Source organism: Salvia hispanica, chromosome 2, assembly GCF_029641045.1.
Source record: "Salvia hispanica isolate PSC_SH4W2 chromosome 2, Shi_PSC_v1, whole genome shotgun sequence".
Taxonomy (NCBI): Eukaryota; Viridiplantae; Streptophyta; class Magnoliopsida; order Lamiales; family Lamiaceae; genus Salvia; species Salvia hispanica.
Window position 1 is genome coordinate 2,509,353 of NC_142693.1, and position 22,771 is coordinate 2,532,123.

Below are 22,771 nucleotides of genomic sequence, written 5' to 3' on the forward strand. Positions count from 1 at the left end.
TTCACCTTGGCGGTACAGATCGCAGGGTGTCACCGGGACTTGGCGCAGCCAGCGCCCAGCGCGAGCCGCAGACCGTGGCAGCAACGCGACTCTCGTCCTGGGGCCATTTTTACCACTCCATCGGGTCCTAGCCAGGCATCGCCGGCTACCCAGGTCCGCCAGGGACCGCCACCACCGCGACCAGAGGGCTCTAAGACATCGATTATTTGGCTCTCCGCCGCTGAGAAAGCGGAATGAAGGCGGCTGGACCTCTGCTACTATTGCCCGGAAAAATGGGTTGCGGGCCATGTGTGCAAGCATCGCTTCCTAGCTTATGTGGGTGTTGAGGATGATGAGGATGATCCAGTCGAGGAAGGTGACCCCCCGATTAACGATGAGGTGATCACATCCGACCTTTCTTACATGCACACTATTGACGGGAGACGGCGTTCGAAGTCCATTATTTTGGTAGGCACAATTGGTGCTGAAAGCGTACAGATCTTGGTGGATACGGGCAGCTCCCATGATTTCCTCCACCCATGAGTGGCGGAGAAACTCCAATTGCCTCTTACAGCAGTGAAGTCGTTCCGTGTTTATGTGGGGAATGATGAATCGTTATTGTGTTCCCACATGTCTAAGGCCACCACGTTTAATATGCAAGGAACATTGTTCCATGTAGACCTTCATATATTGCCGATTCACGGCCTTGATGTAGTTTTGGGTATGGAGTGGCTGGAGTCGTTGGGTCGTGTGACTACCGATTTTCTCAACAAGTCGATGGAGTTTGTCCGGGGTGACGAACGGGTGGTCCTCACTGGCATGGCGCAGCCCCCGCGGCAGATCTCCCTCCATTCGCTGGCCTCGTTGGTTTCGAAGGCCTCTTTTTTCGAACTATATGAGGTAGTCCAGCTCTCTCTTCAGCAGGATTCAAAGTCCACAACAGTGATCTTTCCGGACGACCTCCCACAGGCGATCAGCGCGGTATTGCAGGAGCATGAGGAAGTTTTTCAATTGCCAAGTGGCCTTCCACCGGCCAGACAGTTTGATCATCGCATACACCTTTTCCCAAACTCAAAGCCGATAAATGTTCGACCATACCGATATCCTTATTTCCAGAAGAATGAAATTGAGAAGCAGGTGAAGGAAATGCTTGATCAGGGTGTCATCCAACGCAGTCATAGCCCATTTTTTTTCTCCACGCGGATCATGGCTCACAGCCGTTGGATGAGTGTTGTGTTTGTTAAGTGAGAGAGACCGGTTAGTCTTCTCTGTATTCGATACTCTCTCTCTCTCTTGTTCCAGAAACCGTCTTCTTCTCTCTCCCTTCTCTCTAAGATTCCGGCGAACCTAGCCGGAGTTCTCCTTCGAGCTTTCAGTTCCACCGATGATTCTCAGTTCCTAAGAGTTCTACCGGTGTAGATTGAATGTTAGGCAACTTCTTCGGTTTCCTTCTCTTTCTAGGGTTTGGTCTTTAAGTCTGTGACCAATCCCGAAGTGCTTGGAGTGTGTGGTGAGGGGTCTTGTGTTCTTGGTTGTGTTCTGGGGTTGTGTGGGTGAGTCCGCGTGTGAGACAGCCGTGGTGTGCGTTGGCCGGTGAGATCTAGGGTTCCACTGATCTCTGGTTTGAGTTCGTTCAACGGTGCTCTCCTTTGTGACTTGCTGTGAGGATTGGGGAGGTCTGAGGCCTAGTGCAGTCATTGCTGTGACCTGAGCCACTTGTGGCCCGATTCTCTGACTTAGTCTCTTTTGTGTTTAGATCCTTCGGGATCAATCTCTTGTGTGACTAATCCAGCTACTAAGTGTGCAGGTACAACCAGAAAAGATGGACTCTCAAGAACTAAGGAGTTCTTAAGCTTAGTCTGGGGTTTCTGTTTGTAACATTGTACTTAGTGTGTAATGATACCACAGTTGTATTTGGCTTGTACCTCTGAGATTAGCCATCTCAGAACCAATCAATAAAAGAGGTCCCGGTAATTAGCGAATCCCGAGTGGTCTGATCCCTACAATGAAGTTAGCGCGTCTCTGATAGGGACCTCATGCCTTGTCCGACAAGATTCCTTATGTCTTGTTCCCCAAGTTTCTCCATATCTTTTAATATTACTTGATTTAACATATCTTATATTTTAGTTAGCTATTTTTATGCAATCTTTATTTTACTGAGCCTAGTTGGTATTCTACAAATTAGAGGTATATGTACTTTTTTATTCATTGAGAAATAAAGTTAATTACTTGTTCTCATTCCCGGTTTTGGCGGAAATCGCCCCCTAGCACCTCAACCAGGGTTTATCTTTTCCTCTGTTTGTTCGTTCAAATCGTGGTGCGCAGGCTCGATAGGTCAAGGACCTATTAGTCTCATCCACGATTGATTCTCTATATTATCAAAGTTTTATGAAAGAAAACAATGAACAATGAAGAAAAAGGTGCACAACACAAACCAGCAGAGCTGGGTAACATTAACATTTAGAAGATTTCAGACCTCAATTCCTTAGCACGTAGGTAACTGGGACACCGACGACGACAACGATGATGCGGACCCCATCTGTCTTATTAAGTCCTGAGTTCGCATAAACCATACCTATATAACAACAAAAATCATATATTAGCAATATTTCTCAATTGATTTATATATGATTCATGATTGGATAAGTTTATATTAAAATTTTCAAATTTATTAGTTTTGGAAATAAATGTAAAACCTCAGGCAATATATAAAAAATAGAGAGAGATATCCATTGCTTGGGTATGAAAAAAATGATACTTACTTGCAACAACATTCAAACAGGTTGGCCTTCGACCTCGAATTTGAGATGGGGATGGTGGTTGCGCCACTCTGAATCAATACATAGTTCTGGGCAACCTCTAATATATAAATTTTCTAATTTAGTGAGGTGATTCAATGCATCCACAGAGGGCAGGCGCTTCAACTTATTGCAATTCCATAGATGTAGCCTTTCTAGAGATGAGAGGTTCCCCAACCATTGGGGCAATTCTTCTACTCCTATATTCTCCAACTTTAACCAATTAAGAAGAGTGAGATGTTGAATTGATTGGGGAAGCCACTCCCAATTTTCCACCCATTTCACTTCTAACCATGTAAGTGAGTTGCAACATCTTTGCAGCATCCTTTCCACGGTCTCTGCAATGCCAACACTATCCTCTCTTGACCATTCAACACTCACATCTATATCTAATTCTTTCAAGTTGCTAAGATCCCAGCTCTCAACACTATCAGTACCACTATTGGCAGCCATCAATTTAGGAACACCTTTGAATGTCAATTCTCTGAGACGAGTAGATGATTTAGCGAGACAGTCAATTAGCGTTGGTAGATTCTTTAGCCTCCCTAGTCCTTCCAATTTAAGATCCTCAACTGTAGGCGCCCACGACTCTAGCATTTGGCACGGCAATTCAGTCAGCTCTCCACACCTTTTAATGCTCAGCCAACGAAGGATCCCTTGTGATTGCCGTGCTCCACCACTTGGATTCCCAATCGACTTCAGATTTTCACAATCCCAAATATACAAGTACTCCAGATGATTGAGGGTGTCTACGCCATCTGGTAATTCTCTCAACACACGACAATTTATAATATCCAAAGATGAGAGATTCTGATTGTCACTGAATACCCTTTCTGGCAGACATTCCAATCTATCTAACTCTTCTATTTGGAGTGATGTTAAATGATTGAATGAGGCATTTATGAACCTCACCTTATTCAATCTTTTCAAATGAAGAGACTTGAGATTATGCAAGTGCTCCAGCGTTGGGATTTCCACAATTTCTGAGCACCTAAAGAGATTTATTTCAATCAAGTTATCAAGTGGTACCCAAGATCCTTGAGGCCCATCACGTACTGCCATCTTCTCAACCCACGTTGGAAATCGTATGCCTTTGAATCCTGATATCTCCAACTTTTTCAGATTTGAATGAGGTTGGAGACCTTCCAATACACTCTCATCATTTGTTCCATCTTCTCTACCATCACTCCATGTATACGTCAAATCAAATAACTTTGGTTTCTGAAATATATTTGCTTTTTGAGCATCTTCTTTACCATGCACCTCCTCCAGATTACGAATCTTTAGCCTTCCTTTAAGATTCGTCAAACTTCCGAGCTCTTCAATTTGGTAGCCCTTCTCTTTGCCTACTATGAAGTAAGGTAGTGTTTGGAGACTAGTTAATCTCCCAATTTCTGCCGAAAACTTTGTATTATAACCGATATAAAGATGCCTTAAGTTAAACATATACTTCAACGTACTAGGCAGATTCTCTAACTTCCAGCATGCTCTTAATGTTTGCAAGTGATGGAGTTTATCAATCCATTTCGGCAAGTTTACAATTTCTGTATCATAAATATTCAGATTTCTCAAATGTACCAACTCCCTAATTGAATTGGGCAACTCTTTATAATCACCAGAAAGAGTCAGATTATGCAGACATTCAAAGTTTGAGAATATAGTACCAGAAGTTCCACCTTCCAAGAATAATGTACACAAATGTCTGGCCACTTTTTTTGGAATAGAACTTGATTCTTCTTTGAGAAACATGTATCGAACAGGATTACTGTCATGTGCAATATTGGATAAGACTGAAGATGCAAGATCATGCACAAGATCATGCATTCCATAATTCCAAACACCTCCATAATTATTTGTCCGTTGAACTTGCAACAAAGAGTTATGTAGAAGCACATTAAAAAACATGTTACCCACAGACTCCATGTCATCTCGTCGGCTTGGTTGAAGAAACCCTTCTGCCATCCATAGTTCAATCAACTCCTCCTTCATGATTGCCCGACCTTTGGGGAAAACTGAACAAAAGGTGAAGCACTTTTTGAGCGATGGTGAAGACAGGTGATCAAAGCTCAATTTCAATATTTTAGAGATACTTTCACCTCCTTCGCCATCTGAAAGCCAATTTTCATTGATGAAGCGCAACTCTTCTTCGGATTTACCACGAAGCACACCCCCGACTACATTGGCAGCTAACAGCAAACCTTGACATCTTTTTGCAATCTTTCTTCCAATCATCTCAAATCCTGATGGAACTCCACCATTTTTGTGAAAAGTTTTGGCCTTGATTATGGACCAACAATCTTCATCTGATAAGCCATTCAAATGATGAATATGAAATGGGTTAACAATAGAAGCAACTTTTTCACTCCTGGTGGTGATGATAATGCCATTTCCATTAGTAGAAGTAACTCCCAATATGGAGTTTATAAAGTCTTCCCATTTCGAAACATCATCATTCCATACATCATCAAGAACAAGGAGAAAAGTTTTACCCTTGAGAGCTTCTTGAAGCTTTTCTAGGATATCATCTCTGCTCTCAACTCTAACCTTGAGAGCTGCTTGAAGCTTTTCCATAATACCATCTCTGTTCTCAACTCCATCACTAGCCTTTTTAGTCACCTTATAAAGTATTTTGTTGAAAAGACTAATTGCATCAAAAGTTTGAGAAACATGAATCCAAATTAGTGATCCGAATCGAGCCTTTACCCTTTCATGATTAAAGACTTTTCTAGTCAACGTAGTTTTCCCCATACCCCCCATTCCCACTAGAGCAAGGCTTGAGAACACCCGTTTCTCTTCCACCGGGTTTGTCTGAGTGAGCATGTCAACTAGTTTAGGCAGATCGTCATCTCTTCCAATGAAGATTGGATCAAGACTGAACGAATCTGTCTCGACGGTAGTATGATCAACAGCGGCAGCAGGTGCATTCACAACCATGCTTTGAATGCCAAGATCTGTTGCTCTTTTGTTCATAGACTCAAAATTAGCATTGATTTGTTTGATTGTGTGAGCCATATTACGCCGACGCAAAATGCCATTAAAGGATGAGAAGCATGATAGTACCTTATCCTTGGATGATTTCATTTTCTTCACTTTTTTGTGGAGAAGATGATAGCTGAGTTCATCCAAGATATTGTCAGCATCGAAAGCCACGGCTTCAAGCTCCCTCAACCATAGCTTGACGGCATCTTGGGTGATGGATTTCTTCTCAGCATCATTCAAGTAGGCTTGAATCATCCCCAATGTCCTCTGCAGCTGCTGGGCATCTTCATCGAAACTTCGAAGTAAAGAGTACTCTTCACTAAAAAGGTTGATGAGGTTTTGGAGAAGAACTTCAATGGATGATGAAGACACTCCTTCCATGGTTTTGAAGAGAGAGATAGAAATGAAGAATGTCTGTAAACTTGTGGATGATGTGCTAATATTTTCTATCCTGTATTATAATTCTCACTGATCAATAATCAATTGTGGCCCACCCTTTTGCATGATTGGTTTGGAATATAAAGGTGAGCAATCTTATCCTAACGTTGGTATATTCTTATGCTGACAGATGCAAGTAAAATTTCATTTTACTAAGAATGACTATTTACTTGTGCTTCTAAATACATCATTACTTAATATAGATTAGCAATCTAATATTTATAAAACAAACTAAATAAATATGTATAGGTTGTGGAATTTCATTACTTTCAGCAGTGCGCTTAGAGTCGGCACAAGGCAAGTGAAGTCTTTGTTTTAGTACTATAAAATTTGACATTAAATATGAATTGCAAGAATACAATTATTATAAATAGATAGAATTTTTAGAAAAAGACCATTATGGAATACATTAAATCATAAACTTAAGCGCGTCTAACTTTGTTCGACTAAAGCGTGCTGGGCGGATCGAGGATAACTTTTCATTCCAATGAAGTAACTTCTCTACGAAACACATCTTCAACGAGCCTTGACGTGTCAACGTCTTATTCCTGGTGCACGCACTTCTTGTTCGAACTTCAAAAGTGCTAAACACCTTATGGTCCGACCACACATACCGTTGTCACAACCAGAAAATAGAAATATATAAATAATGAATCCAAATCTATTATTCGATTTTTATAGTCTGCCTTCATTGGGGATACAAGTGAAAGAAAGCACAAGAGGAAGGATGATTTAGCACTGCCAAAGCTACTTTTCCTGTTTTTAGTATGGCTCATTTATGATTCTCATATATTAGCAAAGTTTCATGAAAGAAAAAGGTGCACAGCACAAGGTAAAATATTTACAGAGCATTAAGATTTAGAAGATTCCAGACCTCAATTCATTAGCACGTTGGTAACTTGGGACACCGACAATGATGACGCCAACTGCATCTGCCCTGTTGAAGTTCTGAGGTCACCCAAACTGTACCTATAACAACAAAACCATATATTATCAATATTTCTAAATTGATTTATCTAAGATTGGATGATTTAACTACAAAAGACTTCCAAAAAGCACACTGAGCCTGATGTAGAATCAATACCTTGATGATATTAATAGTAAACTTTTTGTATGAATAAACAAGGGAAGATTACACTTACAATTGAGCAACAGATTTAAAGCTTGTGACCATTAACGTAGATATTGGTGCTGCGATTCAAGATCTTGTGCCTCTCAGATTCAATCCGTATCAGTGGACAATCGCGAATGTGCAACTCCTGTAATTTGGTGAGGCTCTGCATTGAGGGATACAGACTCCTCAAGTTTGTAAAATCTGTTAGGCACAACCTTTTTAGAGATGAGAGCCCTCCAAACCATTTAGGCAATGCTTTTACTCCAAAATTCTCCAACTCTAAACTGTAAAGAGCATTGAAATGTTGCATTGAGTCTGGCAAAGAATCCCACATTTCTAGACCTGTCAAAGATAGCTCACAAAGTGAGTGGCAGTTTTTCAATATGCCATCAACTCTCACTTTAATGACCTCGGGATTCTCTTCTGACCACTGCATGCTAACGCCTATCTCCAATTTTTTCAAGCTGTGAAATGGCCAGATTTCGACACTAGAAGTGGACACGGTGACTTCAGGGACACTAACAACAGTCAGTTGTTCTAGCAAAGGTGATTCGGCCAAGCAATCAAGAAACTTGGGTAGGTTTTGAACACTACTTAGATCCACCACACACACTTTGGTGAGCGAAGGCGCTGATGGCTCCACTATTTTTGTCAGCTCTTGGCAATCACGAATCTCCAAACTACGGAGGGAACTTAAACTCCCCCCACCACTTGGAAATGGCTCAACCATTTTCGTCAGCTCTCAACAGCCTCTAATGATCATCTGCTCCAAATGATTGAGGGCGTGTAGACCATCTGGTAATTCTCTCAACTTGGAGCAATGCCTTATATCCAACTCTGATAGATGAAGGGTGTTATGGAATAACAAGTCTGGCAGACATTCCAAATTGTAACAGTGATACATTTTTAAGGACTTAAGGCGAGGAAATACCTTCACTTCATTGGAAAGTTCTATTTTCCACTCGTTCAAGACAGCCATATTCGACAGTAAGATACTTTCAAGTGCGGGAAAGATGACTCCTTTGCTGTTCGCAGTCCCGTTGAATGAAGAATTTGTCGACCTCACATTGCTCAATCTCCTCAAACTAAGAGATTTGAGATTTGGCAAGTGTCCCAGTGTCGGGAGTTCTTCACATTCTGGGCAGCTACTGAGTGTCAGAAAACACCTAATTGTCCAAGCAAACATAAATGTAACAGAAAACAGAAATATATAGAGATGAATCGGAATCTATTATTCGAGTTGTATAGTCATAAATGTAACACCTGCCTTCATTACAGAGCAAGTGAAATAAAGCACAAGAGAATGACTTACTGCATATGTACATTTAGCACTGCAAAAGCTAATTTTCCAGTTAATAGTATAGTACATTTATGATTTTCATATATTAGCAACGTTTGATGAAAGAAGACAATGAAGAAAAAGGTACACATCACAAACAAAAAATTTTACAGAAACATCTTTCACACAAACTATACTATAACGCCAAAAATCATATACCATCAATATTTCTCAATTGATTTATCTAAGATTTGATGGTTCTTACTTAAAAAAATTTGGTAGTTTTGGAAATATATGTAAAACCGCAGGAGATATATAAACAGAGGTATGAAAAGAAATAATACTTAATTGCTAGTTGCTACAGCATCATACAGGTTGGTCATCGACCATGATTTGTACATGGTGATGGTGGTTGCGCCACTCCAAATCAATACGTAGTTCCGGGCAATCTCTAATATCTAACACTTCTAATTCAGTGAGGTGCTTCATTGCATCCACAGAGGGCAGACACTTCAACTTATTGCAACTATATAGATATAACTCTCTAAGAGATGAGAAGTTCCCCAACCATTGGGGTAATTCTTCTATCAATATATTCTCTAGCGTTAAATTCCAAAGACGAGTGAGATTTTGAATTGATTGGGGCAGCCACTCCCAATTTTCCACCCCCTTCAAAGTTAACCATGCAAGTGAGTTGCAGCATCTTTGCAGCATCCCTTCCACAGTCTCTGCAATGCCATCACTATCCTCTCTTGACCATCCCACACTCACGTCTATGTATAATGTTATCAAGCTGCTAAGATCCCAACTCTCAACACTACCACTACTAGCACCCATCAATTTCGGAACACCTGTGATCATCAATGCAAAGAGACGAGTAGATGATTTGGCTAGACAGTCAATTAGCATTGGTAGATTCTTTAGGCTCTTTAATTCTATCAAAATGAGAAATAAGATTGTAGGGGCCCATGACTCTATCATTTGACACGGCAGTTCCGTCAGCTCTACGCACCCTCCAATAATCAGTGTATGAAGGATCCCTTGGGATTGCCGTGCTCCACCACTTGGATTCCCAATAGACTTCAGATTCTCACAACTCAAAATATACAAAATCTCCAAAGAATTAAGGGTGTCCAAGCCATCTGGTAATTCTCTCAACACAGGACAGTTGTGTATCTGCAAATCTGAGAGATTCTGATTGTTATTAAATATCCATTCTGGCAGACATTCCAGTGTCTCTAAATCATTTATTTCGAGTGATGTTAAATGATTTAAAGAAACATTTATCAACTTCACCTTCTTCAGTTCTTTCAAAGAAAGAGACTTGAGATTAGGCAAGTGCTCCAGTGTTGGGATTTCCTCAATTTCTGAGCACCCAAAGAGTTTTAACTCAATCAAGTTATCAAGTGGTACCCAAGATCCTTGAGGCCCATCACGTACTGCCATCTTCTCAGCCCACGTTGGAAACCTTATGCCTTTGAATCCTTGAATCTCCAACTTTTTCAGATTTGAATGAGGTTGGAGGCCTTCCAACACACTCTCATCATTTCTTTCATCTTCTCTATCATCACTCCATACAAACACCAAATCAAATAACTTTGGTTTCTGAAATATATTTGCTTTCAGAGCCTCTTCCCTATCACGCACCATCTCCAGGTTACGAATCTCTAGTGTTCCTTTTAGATTCTTCAAACTTCCTAGCTCTCCAATTTGGTAGCCCTTCTCTTTGCCTACTGTAAAGTAAGGCAGTGTTTGGAGACTAGTTAATCTCCCAATCTCCGCTGCCAACTTTGTATTAGGACCGATATGAAGATGCCTTAAGTTAAACATGTACTTCAATGTACTTGGCAGTTTCTCTAAGTTCCAGCATGCTCTTAATGTTTGCAAGTGATGGAGTTCACCAATCCACTTCGGCGAGTTTACAATTTTTGTATTTGAAATATTCAAATTCCTCAAATTTACCAACTTCCTGATTGAATTGGGCAGCTCTTTATAATCACCAGAAAGAGTTAGATTATGCAAACATTCAAAGTCTGAGAATATAGTACCAAAAGTTCCACCTTCCAAGAATAATGTACGCAAATGCTTGGCCACTCTTTTTGAAATAGGACTTAATTCTTCGTTGAGAAACATGTATTGAACTGGAGTAATGTCGTCAGCATTATTGGTTAAGACAAAAGATGCAAGATCATGCACAAGATCATGCATCACACACTCCAAAATATTTCCATAATCATCTTTCTTAGCAACTTGCAACAAAGAATTTTGAAGAAGCATATTAAATAACATGTTGCCCACAGACTCCATGTCATCTCTTCGACTTGGTTGAAGAAACCCTTCCGCCATCCATAGTTCAATCAACTCCTGCTTCTTGATTTCCCACCCTTTGGGGAAAACCGAACAAAACGTGAAGCACTTCTTGAGCGATGGTGAAGAGAGGTGATCAAAGCTCAATTTCAATATTTTTGAGATAATTTCACCTTCTTCAACATTTGAAAGCCAATTTTCATTGATGAGGCACCATTCTTCTACGGACTTTCCGCGAAGCACTCCTCCAACTACATTGGCAGCTAAGGGCAAACCCTGACATCTTTTAGCAATCTTCCTTCCAATCATCTCGAATCCTGATGGCACTTCTCCATTTTCATCAAAAGTTTTGGCTTTGATTATTGACCAACAGTCTTCATTTGATAAGTTACTCAAATGATGAATATGAAATGGGTTAACAATAGAAGCAGCTTTTTCACTCCTGGTTGTAATGATAATGCCATTTCCGTTCGTTGAAGTAACTCCCATTATGGAGTTTGTAAAGTCTTCCCATTTTGAAATATCTTCATTCCATACATCATCAAGAACAAGAAGATAAGTATTAGACTTGAGAACTTCTTGAAGCCTTTTCAAGATAAGTTCCCTGCTCTCAACTCCATCACCAATATTTGAAGTTAATGCTGAAAGGATTTTTTTGAAAAGAATAATGGGATCAAATGTTTGAGAAACATGAACCCAAATAAGTGATCCGAATCGAGACTTTAAGCTTTCATGATTAAAGACTTTCCTAGTCAAGGTAGTTTTCCCCATACCCCCCATTCCGACCACAACAACCATGGAAAAGATCCGATTATCCTGGATGTGGGTGAGCACGTCAACTAGTTTAGGCACATCATCATCTCTTCCAACAAAGATTGGATCAAGACTGAACGAATCCGTCTCAATGGAAGTATGAGCAACAGCCGCAGGTGCACTCGCAACTATGCTTTGAAGGCCAAGCTCTGTTGCCCTTTTGTTCATACACTCAAAAGTAGCATTGATTTGTTTGATTGTGTGAACCACATCACGCCAATGCAAAATGCCATTAAAGGATGAGAAACATGATAGAACCTTATCCTTGGCTTTAAATGTCCTCATTTTCTTTACTTTTTTGTGGAGAAGTTGATAGTTGAGTTCGTCCAAGACATTGTCAGCATCGAAAGCCACGGCTTCAAGCTCCCTCAACCAGATCCTGACAGAATCTTGGGTGATGGATTTCTTCTCAGCGTCTTTCATGTAGGCTTGAATCATCCCCAGAGTCCTCTGCAGCTGCTGGGCATCTTCACCGAGACCCCGAAATAGAGAGTACTCGTCCTTGAAAAGGTTGATCAGGTTTTGGATAAGAACTTCGATGGCAGCTGAAGACACTCCTTCCATGGCTTTACAAAGAGAGATCTATAAAATGATTGTAAGAATGCTTGTAAACTTGTGGATGATATACAAACACTACTCTCTACTCTCTTCTCTCTTCTACATTATGGCACCAATTTTCCTTTACAATCATATTTGGGCTCACATATAAACAACTAAGGATTTATAGTCAAAATTCTTTAAATTTCATTTTTCTTAAATTATCTGTTAATTAATTTGTGAGCTTGGCGCAATTCTTGATTAGCAATAATTATAAGCAATTTGGGTTGGATGCAATGAGATGTTGGTATTAGTTTGAATAATCTATATGAAATACTGTAAATATTTAATGAAGGAAATAACAATAAAAGGAAATTGGGTTCTTCATTCTCATCATGAACAATCATTTGACAAATGAATTTGTACTTTAGTATGACCATCTACACAATTCTAAAAGATGTGATAAAACAACTAAATAGGATTTATGCTGGTTAGAATCAAACGGCTGTATAGAACACATAATAGTAGTTGATTTGAAATCTAAGTACTCCCTCTGTCCCACGAGAAATGAAACGTTTTCCTTTTTAGGTTGTCCCACTAGAAATGAAACGTTTTCCTTTTTAGGTTGTCCCATTAAAAATGAAACGTTTCTTAAAATAGAAATAACTTTATCTCTACTTTTCTCTCTCTCTTACTTTACTCTCTCTTCTTTAACTCACAAAACAACACTACATAAAATCTTATGCCGAAAATCAAACGTTTCATATTTATTGGGACGGACGGAGTATATAGTACTATGAAATTAGAGAAAACACACAACACATAAATAAGAAAGGGCAATCCATCAACAGAAAATGGAAAATGAAATACTTACTTGCTGCAGAATTCAATCGTTTGGTAGTGAAATTGCTCTCTCAATCACTTTGATCAATTTCAAATATTGAGAAGTTGAATTTGAAGTAGCAAAACAAGATTATCTCAGCAGAGCTTCAATTATTGAAATGCTAAAGCTAGTTGGTAATTTAAAATTATATTATTGACCTTAAATTAGTCATTGTTTAGTTTATAAGTTGTTCTCTTGTTCGACGAGGACCCACAGTTCTAACAACTACTAGTAGTGGTCAATTTTTTTTGTAGAAAAATAACTGTCCTATAGTATGATAACTTGCATTTTTAATTGAGAAATAAAGGAGAATTTAATGGGAAAGATCCTCTTTTCCAACTAATATTCCACATCCATGATCCTAATTACCTAATCAATAAACTCTTCGTCCATAATTTAAAAAATGTGAAACAAAAATTAGCGAAAAGTTAGCAAATATAAATCCTACTTTTATATTTTATAGTAAAATAATTGTCCTATAGTATGATAACTTGCATTTTTAATTGAAGAAATAAAGGAGAATTTAATGTGTAAGATCCTCTTTTCCAACTACTACTACATAATAATCCACCACCCATGATCCTAGTCATGATTGTTGATTAGTACTCCATTCATCCGTTCACTATAAACAATTTCTTTTTTTCATTTTGAAGTGTCCACAAAAATAAATTCATCAAAAGTTCCTCTCATATTAGCAACATTATTCTATCCACATAAATAAAGTAAAATCAAACACATAAAAATTATGAAAACACTTGAGGGAAAGTCATTCTTAACATGTCGTTTCTAGAGAGAGTAATGATTTTCTTTAGCCAAGCTTTGAACATGCTTAACATAATTTAAACAAAATATCATCTAAACCCATAATCTTAGTCCATTTCAATTATCCTAACATCTAGTGAGCATAAAAAGTCCATGATCAAATATTACTATTTTGTTTTTACTAGATGAATTCCTAATCTATGTTATCAATCATTCTCTAAGTAAAAGAGACATTAAGAAAAGACAAATTATTCACTACAATAGATGCATCAATACATTGCAATTCACATGAAAACTCATAGAAAAGGACTAGAGGCAAGGATCCATTAAAGTTGACAAAATTCATGTGGGAACAACATATAAACCAACCAATCATCCAAAATATGGGAACACTAGAAATAATCAAAGATAGTGAGGTCATGGAGTGCTTGATGTGAAGACCAAGGCACGTCTCGGAGTTGGTGCGGATCTTCTTTTTCGACTCTGTACTAGCCCTGTTCTTAAATTCAATCTCGACCTATGCTTAAGAAATATATCTTTTATCGAGTCCAAGATACAATTTCACAAATGCAAGAATACTAGTTAATTCACATCAAATCCTAGTTTCTTGAAAGAAAGCAATAAAGAAAAAAGGTAGACAGCACAAGGTAAAAAATATACAGCCAGCAGAGCTGGGTAACATTAAGATTTACAAGATTTTAGACCTCAATTCATTAGCACATTGGCAACTTGGACAGCGATGACAAAGACGCCGACTGCATCTGTCTTATTGAGGTTCTTAGTTCAAATATTATCAATATTTCTCAATTGATTTATCAAAGATTGGATGTTTTATATGAAAATTGTGATTAAACTTTGATTAAAATCACGAGTTCATAAGATAAAAGCTATTTATACATTTCAACCGAAGCAGACCCGGTCCAACAGGTAAAACAAAGAAAAATTAGCCAGTTTACATAGAAATCTACTCCACGGAAACTGTGTTACTTTACTTGTTGAACAAAGCATTCTCCCGTCGTAATCATACCCAAAATATCCATCACAGCCAACCATGATTGTAGTAATCCTAGAAGTTGAAAGAAGAAATTTACAAATTTAGGAACCTGAACTAAGGAGACCATTCACAGAGACAGCTAATGCTTCTCAACACAACTTGAGCTTAACTGTAAGGCACGCATGGTGCATGTTATAGTGAGGTAATCTCTCGAAAGCATGCCATAAAACAGGATATTAGTATGTGAATACCTCCAAATACAGAGGCTGCCAACATTTTCTAATTTATCACTCACACCAAAAATAAACAGCACATTAGACTCAAAATATAGCATCATAATCGGGAAAGAAGCATTACCAAATAGTGCATCTCCTTGCTCCGTATGATCAAACTGTGAAAGCAGCATCACAATCGACTGAGGCTTCACTTATCCGCCTCGTCTGTTCTGGAAATTGTTCAAAATTTACTACGAAGATTACTTCATGGTTAAGCCACACTAAGAAAAAAGACAATGATGGTGTTCTATTTGATTTGGTTACGAAACTTTTACCAAAGAAGGTGTAGGCTAATCTAGTTTGGATGATATGTTGTGGTATATGGTACTAATTATTATTGAAAGAGTGTAAAAGTTCTTATTTGAGTGTTAAACTTCTATATTTAGATATTGAGTTTAAATGTTTGAATTGTATTTTTTGATCAAAGACACTACTTAGATATTTGAAGAAATGAATCACAGTTGGCGGACACGGCAGATGAAATACGACATCTCCAGAGCAGAAGCCAAACGCGTCTCCAGAGCAGGAGATCTCAATCGCGCGAGGATCTTGTTTCTTCCATGGCAGAGGGAAACACGATGAAGCCCTGAAACCAAGAAAGTGAAGGACCAACTGCAAGTCTGTCAAGTGGAGTAGTTGCTGCTGCATACTGTTTTCCCACAGAAACGAGATGCTGAAAGACGAAGCAGAGTGGATGGAGGGTGGAGATACATACCGGTGCATATGATTGCTGTTAGGGGATGCCAATAACAGGATGTTAGTTTCTTGGTAAGTTTATAAATAGGGCTGCAGAGGTAAGTATATAGGTAAGACTTTGCATATTCTGATATATATAGTTCTATAGCTTTCCCCTCATTTCCTACCATGTGTTGTTTCTTCAATCCTCACACAACAAAACTTGAATTTTATTAAAAAGAAGACTAAGATTCAAAAAATGATGCATACTTAAAATTTATGGGGAATATCCAACACTAGGATACTCATGGTCTTCTTCTCTGGGCTGTTGAAATTGGAATAGTGATCGCAAAGACGAGGATGATAGGCTGCACGCACAGGATGGCAAACCCCGTTTAAAGATCCACTGATTTTCAACTAAGCAGCATCTGATCAAAGTGCTAAACGCCTAATTGTCCGAGCAGACATATCGCTATCACAACCCGAAAACAGAGATATATAGATGATGAATCGGAATCTATTATTCGATTTTCATAGTCATAAATGTAAGACCTGTCTTCATTAGGGATACAAGTGAAAGAAAACACAGGAGGATGAGTTACATCATGTAGATTTAGTATGGCTCATTTATAATTCTCTATGATTCTCATATATTAGCAATGAAGAAAAAGGTGCACAGCACAAAGAAACAAATTTATAGAAACATCTTTGTAACCGTGAAATTTACGCAAACTGTACCTATAACAACCAAAATCATATTATATCAATATTTCTAAATTGAGTCATCTAAGATTGGTTCTATCTTAAAAATTTTACAACTCATAGGGCAATCAATAATATCTAACGTACGTAATTTAGTGAGGTGTTTCAATGCATCCACAGAGGGCAGACGCTTCAATTCAGTGTGAGTGAGATAGTCATAATAGAGATGAAGAATAGTTCTATAGCATTCTCCTCATTTCCAACACTATTTGTTGTTCCTTCAATCATAATCAACCTTCATCCCTATCTCCTCTATGTGCTAAAATAAATCAAGAAAACTATGTTGATGTCTCTTTATCACAATTGCTTGCAAATAAAATGATTAAATTCATCATGCAATATTACTCCTCCAATGTAGTCATGTGTTTGATTCCGACAGGAATTTAAAGTACTACAATTGCATATTAATTTGACAGTAAGTATTCCAATGGATCCACAAATCAAAGTAAAATAAATACTCAATATTATCAAAGTTTTATGAAAGAAAACAGTGAAGAAAAAGGTGCACAACACAAACCAGCAGAGCTGGGTAACATTAGTATTTAGTAGAAGATTTCAGACCTCAATGATACAGATGACAATGACGACCCCATCTGTCTTACTCCTGAGTTCACATAAACTATACCTATAACAACAAAAATCATATATTATCAATATTTCTCAATTGATTTGTCCATGATTCATGATTGGATAGTTTTATACTAAAATATCCAAATTTAGTAGTTTTGGAAATAAATGTAAAATCGCCGGCTATATATAAAAAATAGAGAGAGATCCATTGCTTGGGTATATTCTTTTCCTAAACATGTATGAAAAACTGATAGTACTACTTACTAGCAACAAAATTCAAACATTGATTTTCAGATGGCCATGGTGGTCGCGCCACTCTGAATCAATCTGTAGTTCCGGGCAATCTTTAATATATAGCTCTTCTAATTTGGTGAGGTGCTTCAATGCATCCACAGAGGGAAGACGCTTCAACTTGTTGCAACTAAGTAGATATAACTTTTTTAGAGATGAGAGGTTCCCCAACCATTGGGGCAATTCTTCTACTCCTATATTCTCCAACTTTAACTCAACAAGAACAGTGAGATTTTGAATTGATTGGGGCAACCACTCCCAATGATTGGGGCAACCACTCAAATATAAGTAATCAAGTGAGTTGCAGCATCCTCGCAGCATCCATTCCACAGTCTCTGCAATGCCAACACTATCCTCTCTTGACCATTCCACACTCACATCTATGCTTAAACATTTCAAGCTGCTAAGATCCCAACTCTCAACACTACCACTACCAATACTAGCAGCCATCAATTTAGGAACACCTTTGATTGTCAATTCTTCGAGGCGAAGAGATGATTTAGCGAGGCAGTCAATTAGCATTGGTAGATTCTTTAGCCTCCTTAATCCCTCCAATCGAAGAAGCTCAACTGTAGGGGCCCACGACTCTAGCATTTGACATGGAAATTCCATCAGCTCTCCGCACTCTGCAATACTCAGCCAACAGAGGATCCCCTGTGATTGTCTTGCTCCGCCACTTGGATTCCCAATCGACATCAGATTTTCACAATCCCGAATATCCAACGCCATCAGAGAATTGAGGGTGTCCAAGCCATCTGGTAATTCTCTCAACACAAGACAATTTGATATATTCAAATATTGGAGATCCTGATTTTTATAGAATATCCATTCTGGCAGACAATCCAATCGATCTAACTCTTCTATTTCGAGTGATGTTAAATGATTGAACGAAGCATTTATGAGCCTCACCTTCTTCAATCCATTCAAAGAAAGAGACTTAAGATTAGGCAAGTGCTCCAGCGTTGGGATTTCCACAATTTCCGAACACCCAAAGAGTTTTATTTCAATCAAGTTATCAAGTGGTACCCAAGATCCTTGAGGCCCATCACGTATTGCCATCTTCTCAGTCCATGTTGGAAACCTTTTGCCTTTGAATCCTGAAATCATCAACTTTTTCAGATTTGAATGAGGTTGGAGGCCTTCCAATACACTCTCATCATTTGTTTCATCTTTTCTACCATCACTCCATGTAAACGCCAAATCAAATAAGTTTGGTTTCTGAAATATATCTGCTTTCAGAGCCTCTTCCTTATCACGCACATTTTGCAGATTACTAATCAGTAGTGATCCCTTGAGATTCTTCAAACATCCGAGCTCTTCAATATGGAAGCCCTTCTCTTTGCCTACTGTGAAGTAAGGCAGTGTTTGGAGTCTAGTTAATCTCCCAATCTCTGCCGGCAACTTTGTATTATAACTGATATAAAGATGTCTTAAGTTAAACATATACTTCAACGTAGTTGGCAGATTCTCAAACACCAAGCATGCTCTTAATGTTTGCAAGTGGTGGAGTTCACCAATCCATTTCGGCAAGTTTACAATTGTTGTATCATAAATATTCAGATTTCTCAAATGCACCAACTCGCTAATTGAATAGGGAAACTCTTTATAATCACCAGAAAGAGTCAGATTATGCAGACATTCAAAGTTTGAGAATATAGTACCAGAAGTTCCACCTTCCAAGAATAATGTACGCAAATGTCTGGCAACTTTTTTTGGAATAGAAATGGATTCTTCTTTGAGAAACATGTACCGAACTATGGTACTGTCATCTGCAATATTGGATGAGACTGAAGATGCAAGATCATGCACAAGATCATGCATCACACATGTCCTAACATCTCCATAATCATCTCTCAGTAAAACTTGCAACAAAGAGTTTTGTAGAAGCACATTAAAAAACATGTTACCCATAGACTCCATGTCATCTCTTCGGGTAGGTTGAACAAACCCTTCTGCCATCCATAGTTCAATCAACTCTTCCTTATAGATTTCCAAACCTTTGGGGAAAACCGAACAAAACGTGAAGCACTTCTTGAGCGACGGTGAGGACAGGTGATCAAAGCTCAATTTCAATATATTTGAGATATTTTCACCTCCTTCAGCATCTGAAAGCCAATTTTTATTGATGGAGCGCCACTCTTCTTCGGACTTACCACGAAGCACTCCCCCGACTATATTGGCAGCTAACGGCAAACCTTGACATCTTTTTGCAATCTTTCTTCCAATCATCTCAAATCCTGATGGAACTTCACCATTTTTATGAAAGGTTTTGGCCTTGATTATGGACCAACAATCTTCATCTGTTAAGCCATTCAAATGATGAATATGAAATGGGTTAACAATAGAAGCAACTTTTTCACTCCTGGTGGTGATGATAATGCCATTTCCGTTAGTGGAAGTAACTCCCAATATGGAGTTTATAAAGCCTTCCCATTTTGAAACATCATCATTCCATACATCATCAAGAACAAGGAGATAAGTTTTACCCTTTAGAGCTTCTTGAAGCTTTTCTAGGATATTATCTCTGCTCTCAACTCCATCACTAGCCTTGTTAGTCACCTTGTAGAGTATTTTGTTGAAAAGACTAATTGCATCAAAAGTCTGAGAAACATGAACCCAAATTCGTGATCCGAATCGAGCCTTTACCCTTTCATAATTAAAGATTTTTCTAGTCAACGTAGTTTTCCCCATACCCCCCATTCCCACTAGAGCAACAATGGAGAACACCCGTTTCTCTTCCACTGGTTGGGTCTGAGTGAGCATGTCAACTAGTTTAGGAACATCATCATCTCTTCCAATAAAGATTGGATCAAGACTGAACGAATCTGTCTCGATGGAAGTATGAGCAATAGCAGGTGCATTCACAACCATGCTTTGAAGGCCAAGATCTGTTGCCCTTTTGTTCATACACTCAAAAGTAGCATTGATTTGTTTGATTGTGTGAGCCATATTACGCCGATGTGAAATACCATTAAAGGATGAGAAGCATGAGAGTACCTTATCCTTGGATGATTTCATCTTGTGTGCTTTTTTGTGGAGAAGATGATAGCTGAGTTCATCCAAGACATTGTCGGCATCGAAAGCCACAGCTTCAAGCTCCCTCAGCCAGATCTTGACAGCATCTTGGGTGATGATTTCTTCTCAGCGTCATTCAAGTAGGCTTGAATCATCCCCAGAGTCCTCTGCAGCTGCTGGGCATCTTCATCGAGACCTCGAAGTAGAGAGTACTCATCCTTAAAAACGTTGATCAGGTTTTGGATAAGAACTTCGATGGCTGCTGAAGACACTCCTTCCATGGCTTTACAAAGTGAGATCTATAAAATGATTGTAAGAATGCTTGTAAACTTGTGGATGACATACAAACACTGCTTTCTAGTCTCTTCTGCATTATGACACCAATTTTGGCTTCACAATCATATTTGGGCTCACATATAAACAACTAAGGATTCATGCTTGTTAAAATCTAACGGTTGTATGGATTTATACTCAAATTCTTTAAATTTCATTTTTCTTAAATTATCTGTTTATTAATTTGTGAGCTTGGCGCAATTCTTGATAAGCAATAATCATAAGCATTTTGGGATGATATGAAATCTATATACACAACACATATATAAGATAGGGCAATCCATCAACGGAAATGGAAAATGAAATACTACTTACTTGCTGCAGGATTCAATCGTTTAGTAATGAAATTGCTCTCTCAATCTCTCTGATCAATTTCAAATATTGAGAAGTTGAATTTGAGGTAGCAAAACTGGATTATCTCAGCAGGGCATCAATTATTGAAAAGCTAAAGCTAGTGGCTAATTTAAAATTATATTGTTGACCAGTCTTTATTTAGTTTATAAGTTGAAGAATCTTGTTCGATGACAGCCCACAGTTCTGCCAACTACTAGTAGTGGTCATTTTTTTAGAAAAATAATTGTCCAATTGTATGATAACTTGCATTTTTTAAATAATTTGGGATATTGGCATCTAATATCACAAAACTTTTAAAAAGTTGGGTTTTTTCTACGAACTTTAAAATTGGCAAATAATATCACGAACTTTATCATGTGTTTGTTTTTTCCCACGAATGAAAAAATTCATGTTATTTTAATAGATTGAAGAACAATTTTGGAGGTTGTGCTTCAAGAAAAACTATCTTCAAAAATTGAAAAACTTGAAACTTTCAAAATTGTTGTCGAAAAATTACGAAAAAAAATCGGTATCATAATATTATTTGTGGGAATTTTTTCATTCGCGGGAAAAAACAAACATGGGATAAAGTTCGTGATATTATTTGCCAATTTTAAAGTTCGTGGGAAAAATTCAACTTTTTAAAAGTTTTGTGATATTAGATGCCAATATCCCTTTTTTAATTGAAGAAATATAGGAGAATTTGATGTGCAAGATCCTCTTTTCCAACTAGTACTACATAATAATCCACCATCCACGATACAAATCATGATTGTTAATTAAGACTTATAAATTAATGATTTATGAAAACAATTGAAAATTACATAATTAAAAAGTGATGTTGGAGTTTTTGTAAATTAAAACCGAGTTTTATGTACTTCATGTCCTAATGAAGATACCCATATTATTTTTGTGTGTACCAAACAAGGTGATTTATTTCTTACTATATTTACTTTATTTCATTTTGTTCCCTCTTCTTTTAACAAATAAAACTATATAAAATTCCTTGTCATCCAAAAAATTGTCATTTTACCTGCAAAGAAGAATATATGAGAGTATTAGTTATAGCCCATGGAGCAAACTACAACGTGAAAGCATCTTGGTAAAAAAACAAGAAGAATATATGAGAGTATTTAGTTGCTATTGGACCAGAATTAATATATTAACCAGTGTTTTCATCTATTAAACAAATATAAGTAAATTAACCGTGTTTTCATCTATTAAACCAGTTTATAGTTGTTCATAGGCCACATAGATATATTCTATTAAAAAACAAAAAACGATTGAATCAGAGCTCCATTTACTGAAAAGCTAAAGCTAGTGGCTAATTAAAAATTAATGACTTGTGGTTAAAAAAAAAAGTATGACATGTAAATTAGTTATTATTTTAGCTTCTTAGGTCTGTCCGAGACGGCCAAATTCGTCCCGCTTTAGCAGTCTCATTGACTTTTTTACCCTCTTTTTGTATAAATGATAAAAAATAGTTAAAGAGGAGAAATGTTAAATTAAGAGAGAATATAATATAGAGAATATTCTTATCTACATTATTGTCTCTCTTACTTTACCATTTCTCCACTTTTTAACTATTTTTTATTATTTTTTACAAAAAGATGGCAGAAAAGTCAATGGGACTG

At 37.8% G+C, this 22,771-nt stretch overlaps 4 protein-coding genes across 23 annotated transcripts; 1 reads left to right on the forward strand and 3 right to left on the reverse strand.

Annotated features, from left to right (window-relative positions):
* Positions 1-609: 609 nt before the first annotated feature.
* Positions 610-1,227, forward strand: LOC148931382 (uncharacterized). Its single transcript, XM_089064024.1, has one exon. It carries the CDS (start codon positions 610-612, stop codon positions 1,225-1,227), a length of 618 nt encoding a protein of 205 aa, XP_088920150.1.
* A 1,173-nt stretch (positions 1,228-2,400) lies between these two features.
* Positions 2,401-6,184, reverse strand: LOC125220256 (putative disease resistance protein RGA4). 2 transcript variants are annotated; one of them, XM_048122426.2, is made up of 3 exons: positions 4,874-6,184; positions 2,742-4,789; positions 2,401-2,554 (listed from the first exon to the last, which is right to left on the reverse strand). In XM_048122426.2, the coding sequence occupies exons 1-2, from the start codon at positions 6,135-6,137 to the stop codon at positions 2,754-2,756; spliced, it is 3,300 nt and encodes a 1,099-aa protein (XP_047978383.1). In that variant the 5' UTR covers positions 6,138-6,184; the 3' UTR covers positions 2,401-2,554; positions 2,742-2,753. The 2 variants fall into 2 exon arrangements, with proteins under 2 accessions (XP_047978383.1, XP_047978372.1); XM_048122415.2 differs by having other exon boundaries at positions 2,742-6,184.
* Positions 6,185-6,837: 653 nt separating this feature from the next.
* LOC125220281 (putative disease resistance protein RGA1) lies at positions 6,838-13,238 on the reverse strand. Its single transcript, XM_048122440.1, has 4 exons — positions 13,119-13,238; positions 8,240-12,289; positions 7,337-8,145; positions 6,838-7,163 (listed from the first exon to the last, which is right to left on the reverse strand). Exon 2 carries the CDS (start codon positions 12,269-12,271, stop codon positions 8,954-8,956), a length of 3,318 nt encoding a protein of 1,105 aa, XP_047978397.1. The 5' UTR covers positions 12,272-12,289; positions 13,119-13,238; the 3' UTR covers positions 6,838-7,163; positions 7,337-8,145; positions 8,240-8,953.
* Positions 13,239-14,761: 1,523 nt separating this feature from the next.
* On the reverse strand, positions 14,762-21,274 carry LOC125220320 (putative disease resistance protein RGA4). 19 transcript variants are annotated; one of them, XR_016135698.1, is made up of 7 exons: positions 21,120-21,274; positions 17,430-20,770; positions 17,157-17,220; positions 16,104-16,201; positions 15,874-15,888; positions 15,241-15,744; positions 14,762-14,955 (listed from the first exon to the last, which is right to left on the reverse strand). XR_016135698.1 is itself a non-coding variant. In XM_089065522.1 (2 exons), the coding sequence occupies exon 2, from the start codon at positions 20,472-20,474 to the stop codon at positions 17,442-17,444; it is 3,033 nt and encodes a 1,010-aa protein (XP_088921648.1). In that variant the 5' UTR covers positions 20,475-20,770; positions 21,120-21,274; the 3' UTR covers positions 17,241-17,441. The 19 variants fall into 19 exon arrangements, 1 of the variants encoding a protein (XP_088921648.1); XR_016135700.1 differs by lacking the exon at positions 16,104-16,201; XR_016135699.1 differs by lacking the exon at positions 16,104-16,201 and having other exon boundaries at positions 15,241-15,770.
* Between the last annotated feature and the right edge of the window lie 1,497 nt (positions 21,275-22,771).

What these genes read in the sequence shown, in the direction of transcription:
- LOC148931382 (XM_089064024.1), top strand. Translation starts at nt 610, where the DNA reads ATGTCTAAGGCCACCACGTTTAATATGCAAGGAACATTGTTCCATGTA.
- LOC125220256 (XM_048122415.2), bottom strand. Translation starts at nt 6,137, where the DNA reads ATGGAAGGAGTGTCTTCATCATCCATTGAAGTTCTTCTCCAAAACCTC.
- LOC125220281 (XM_048122440.1), bottom strand. Translation starts at nt 12,271, where the DNA reads ATGGAAGGAGTGTCTTCAGCTGCCATCGAAGTTCTTATCCAAAACCTG.
- LOC125220320 (XM_089065522.1), bottom strand. Translation starts at nt 20,474, where the DNA reads ATGAAATCATCCAAGGATAAGGTACTCTCATGCTTCTCATCCTTTAAT.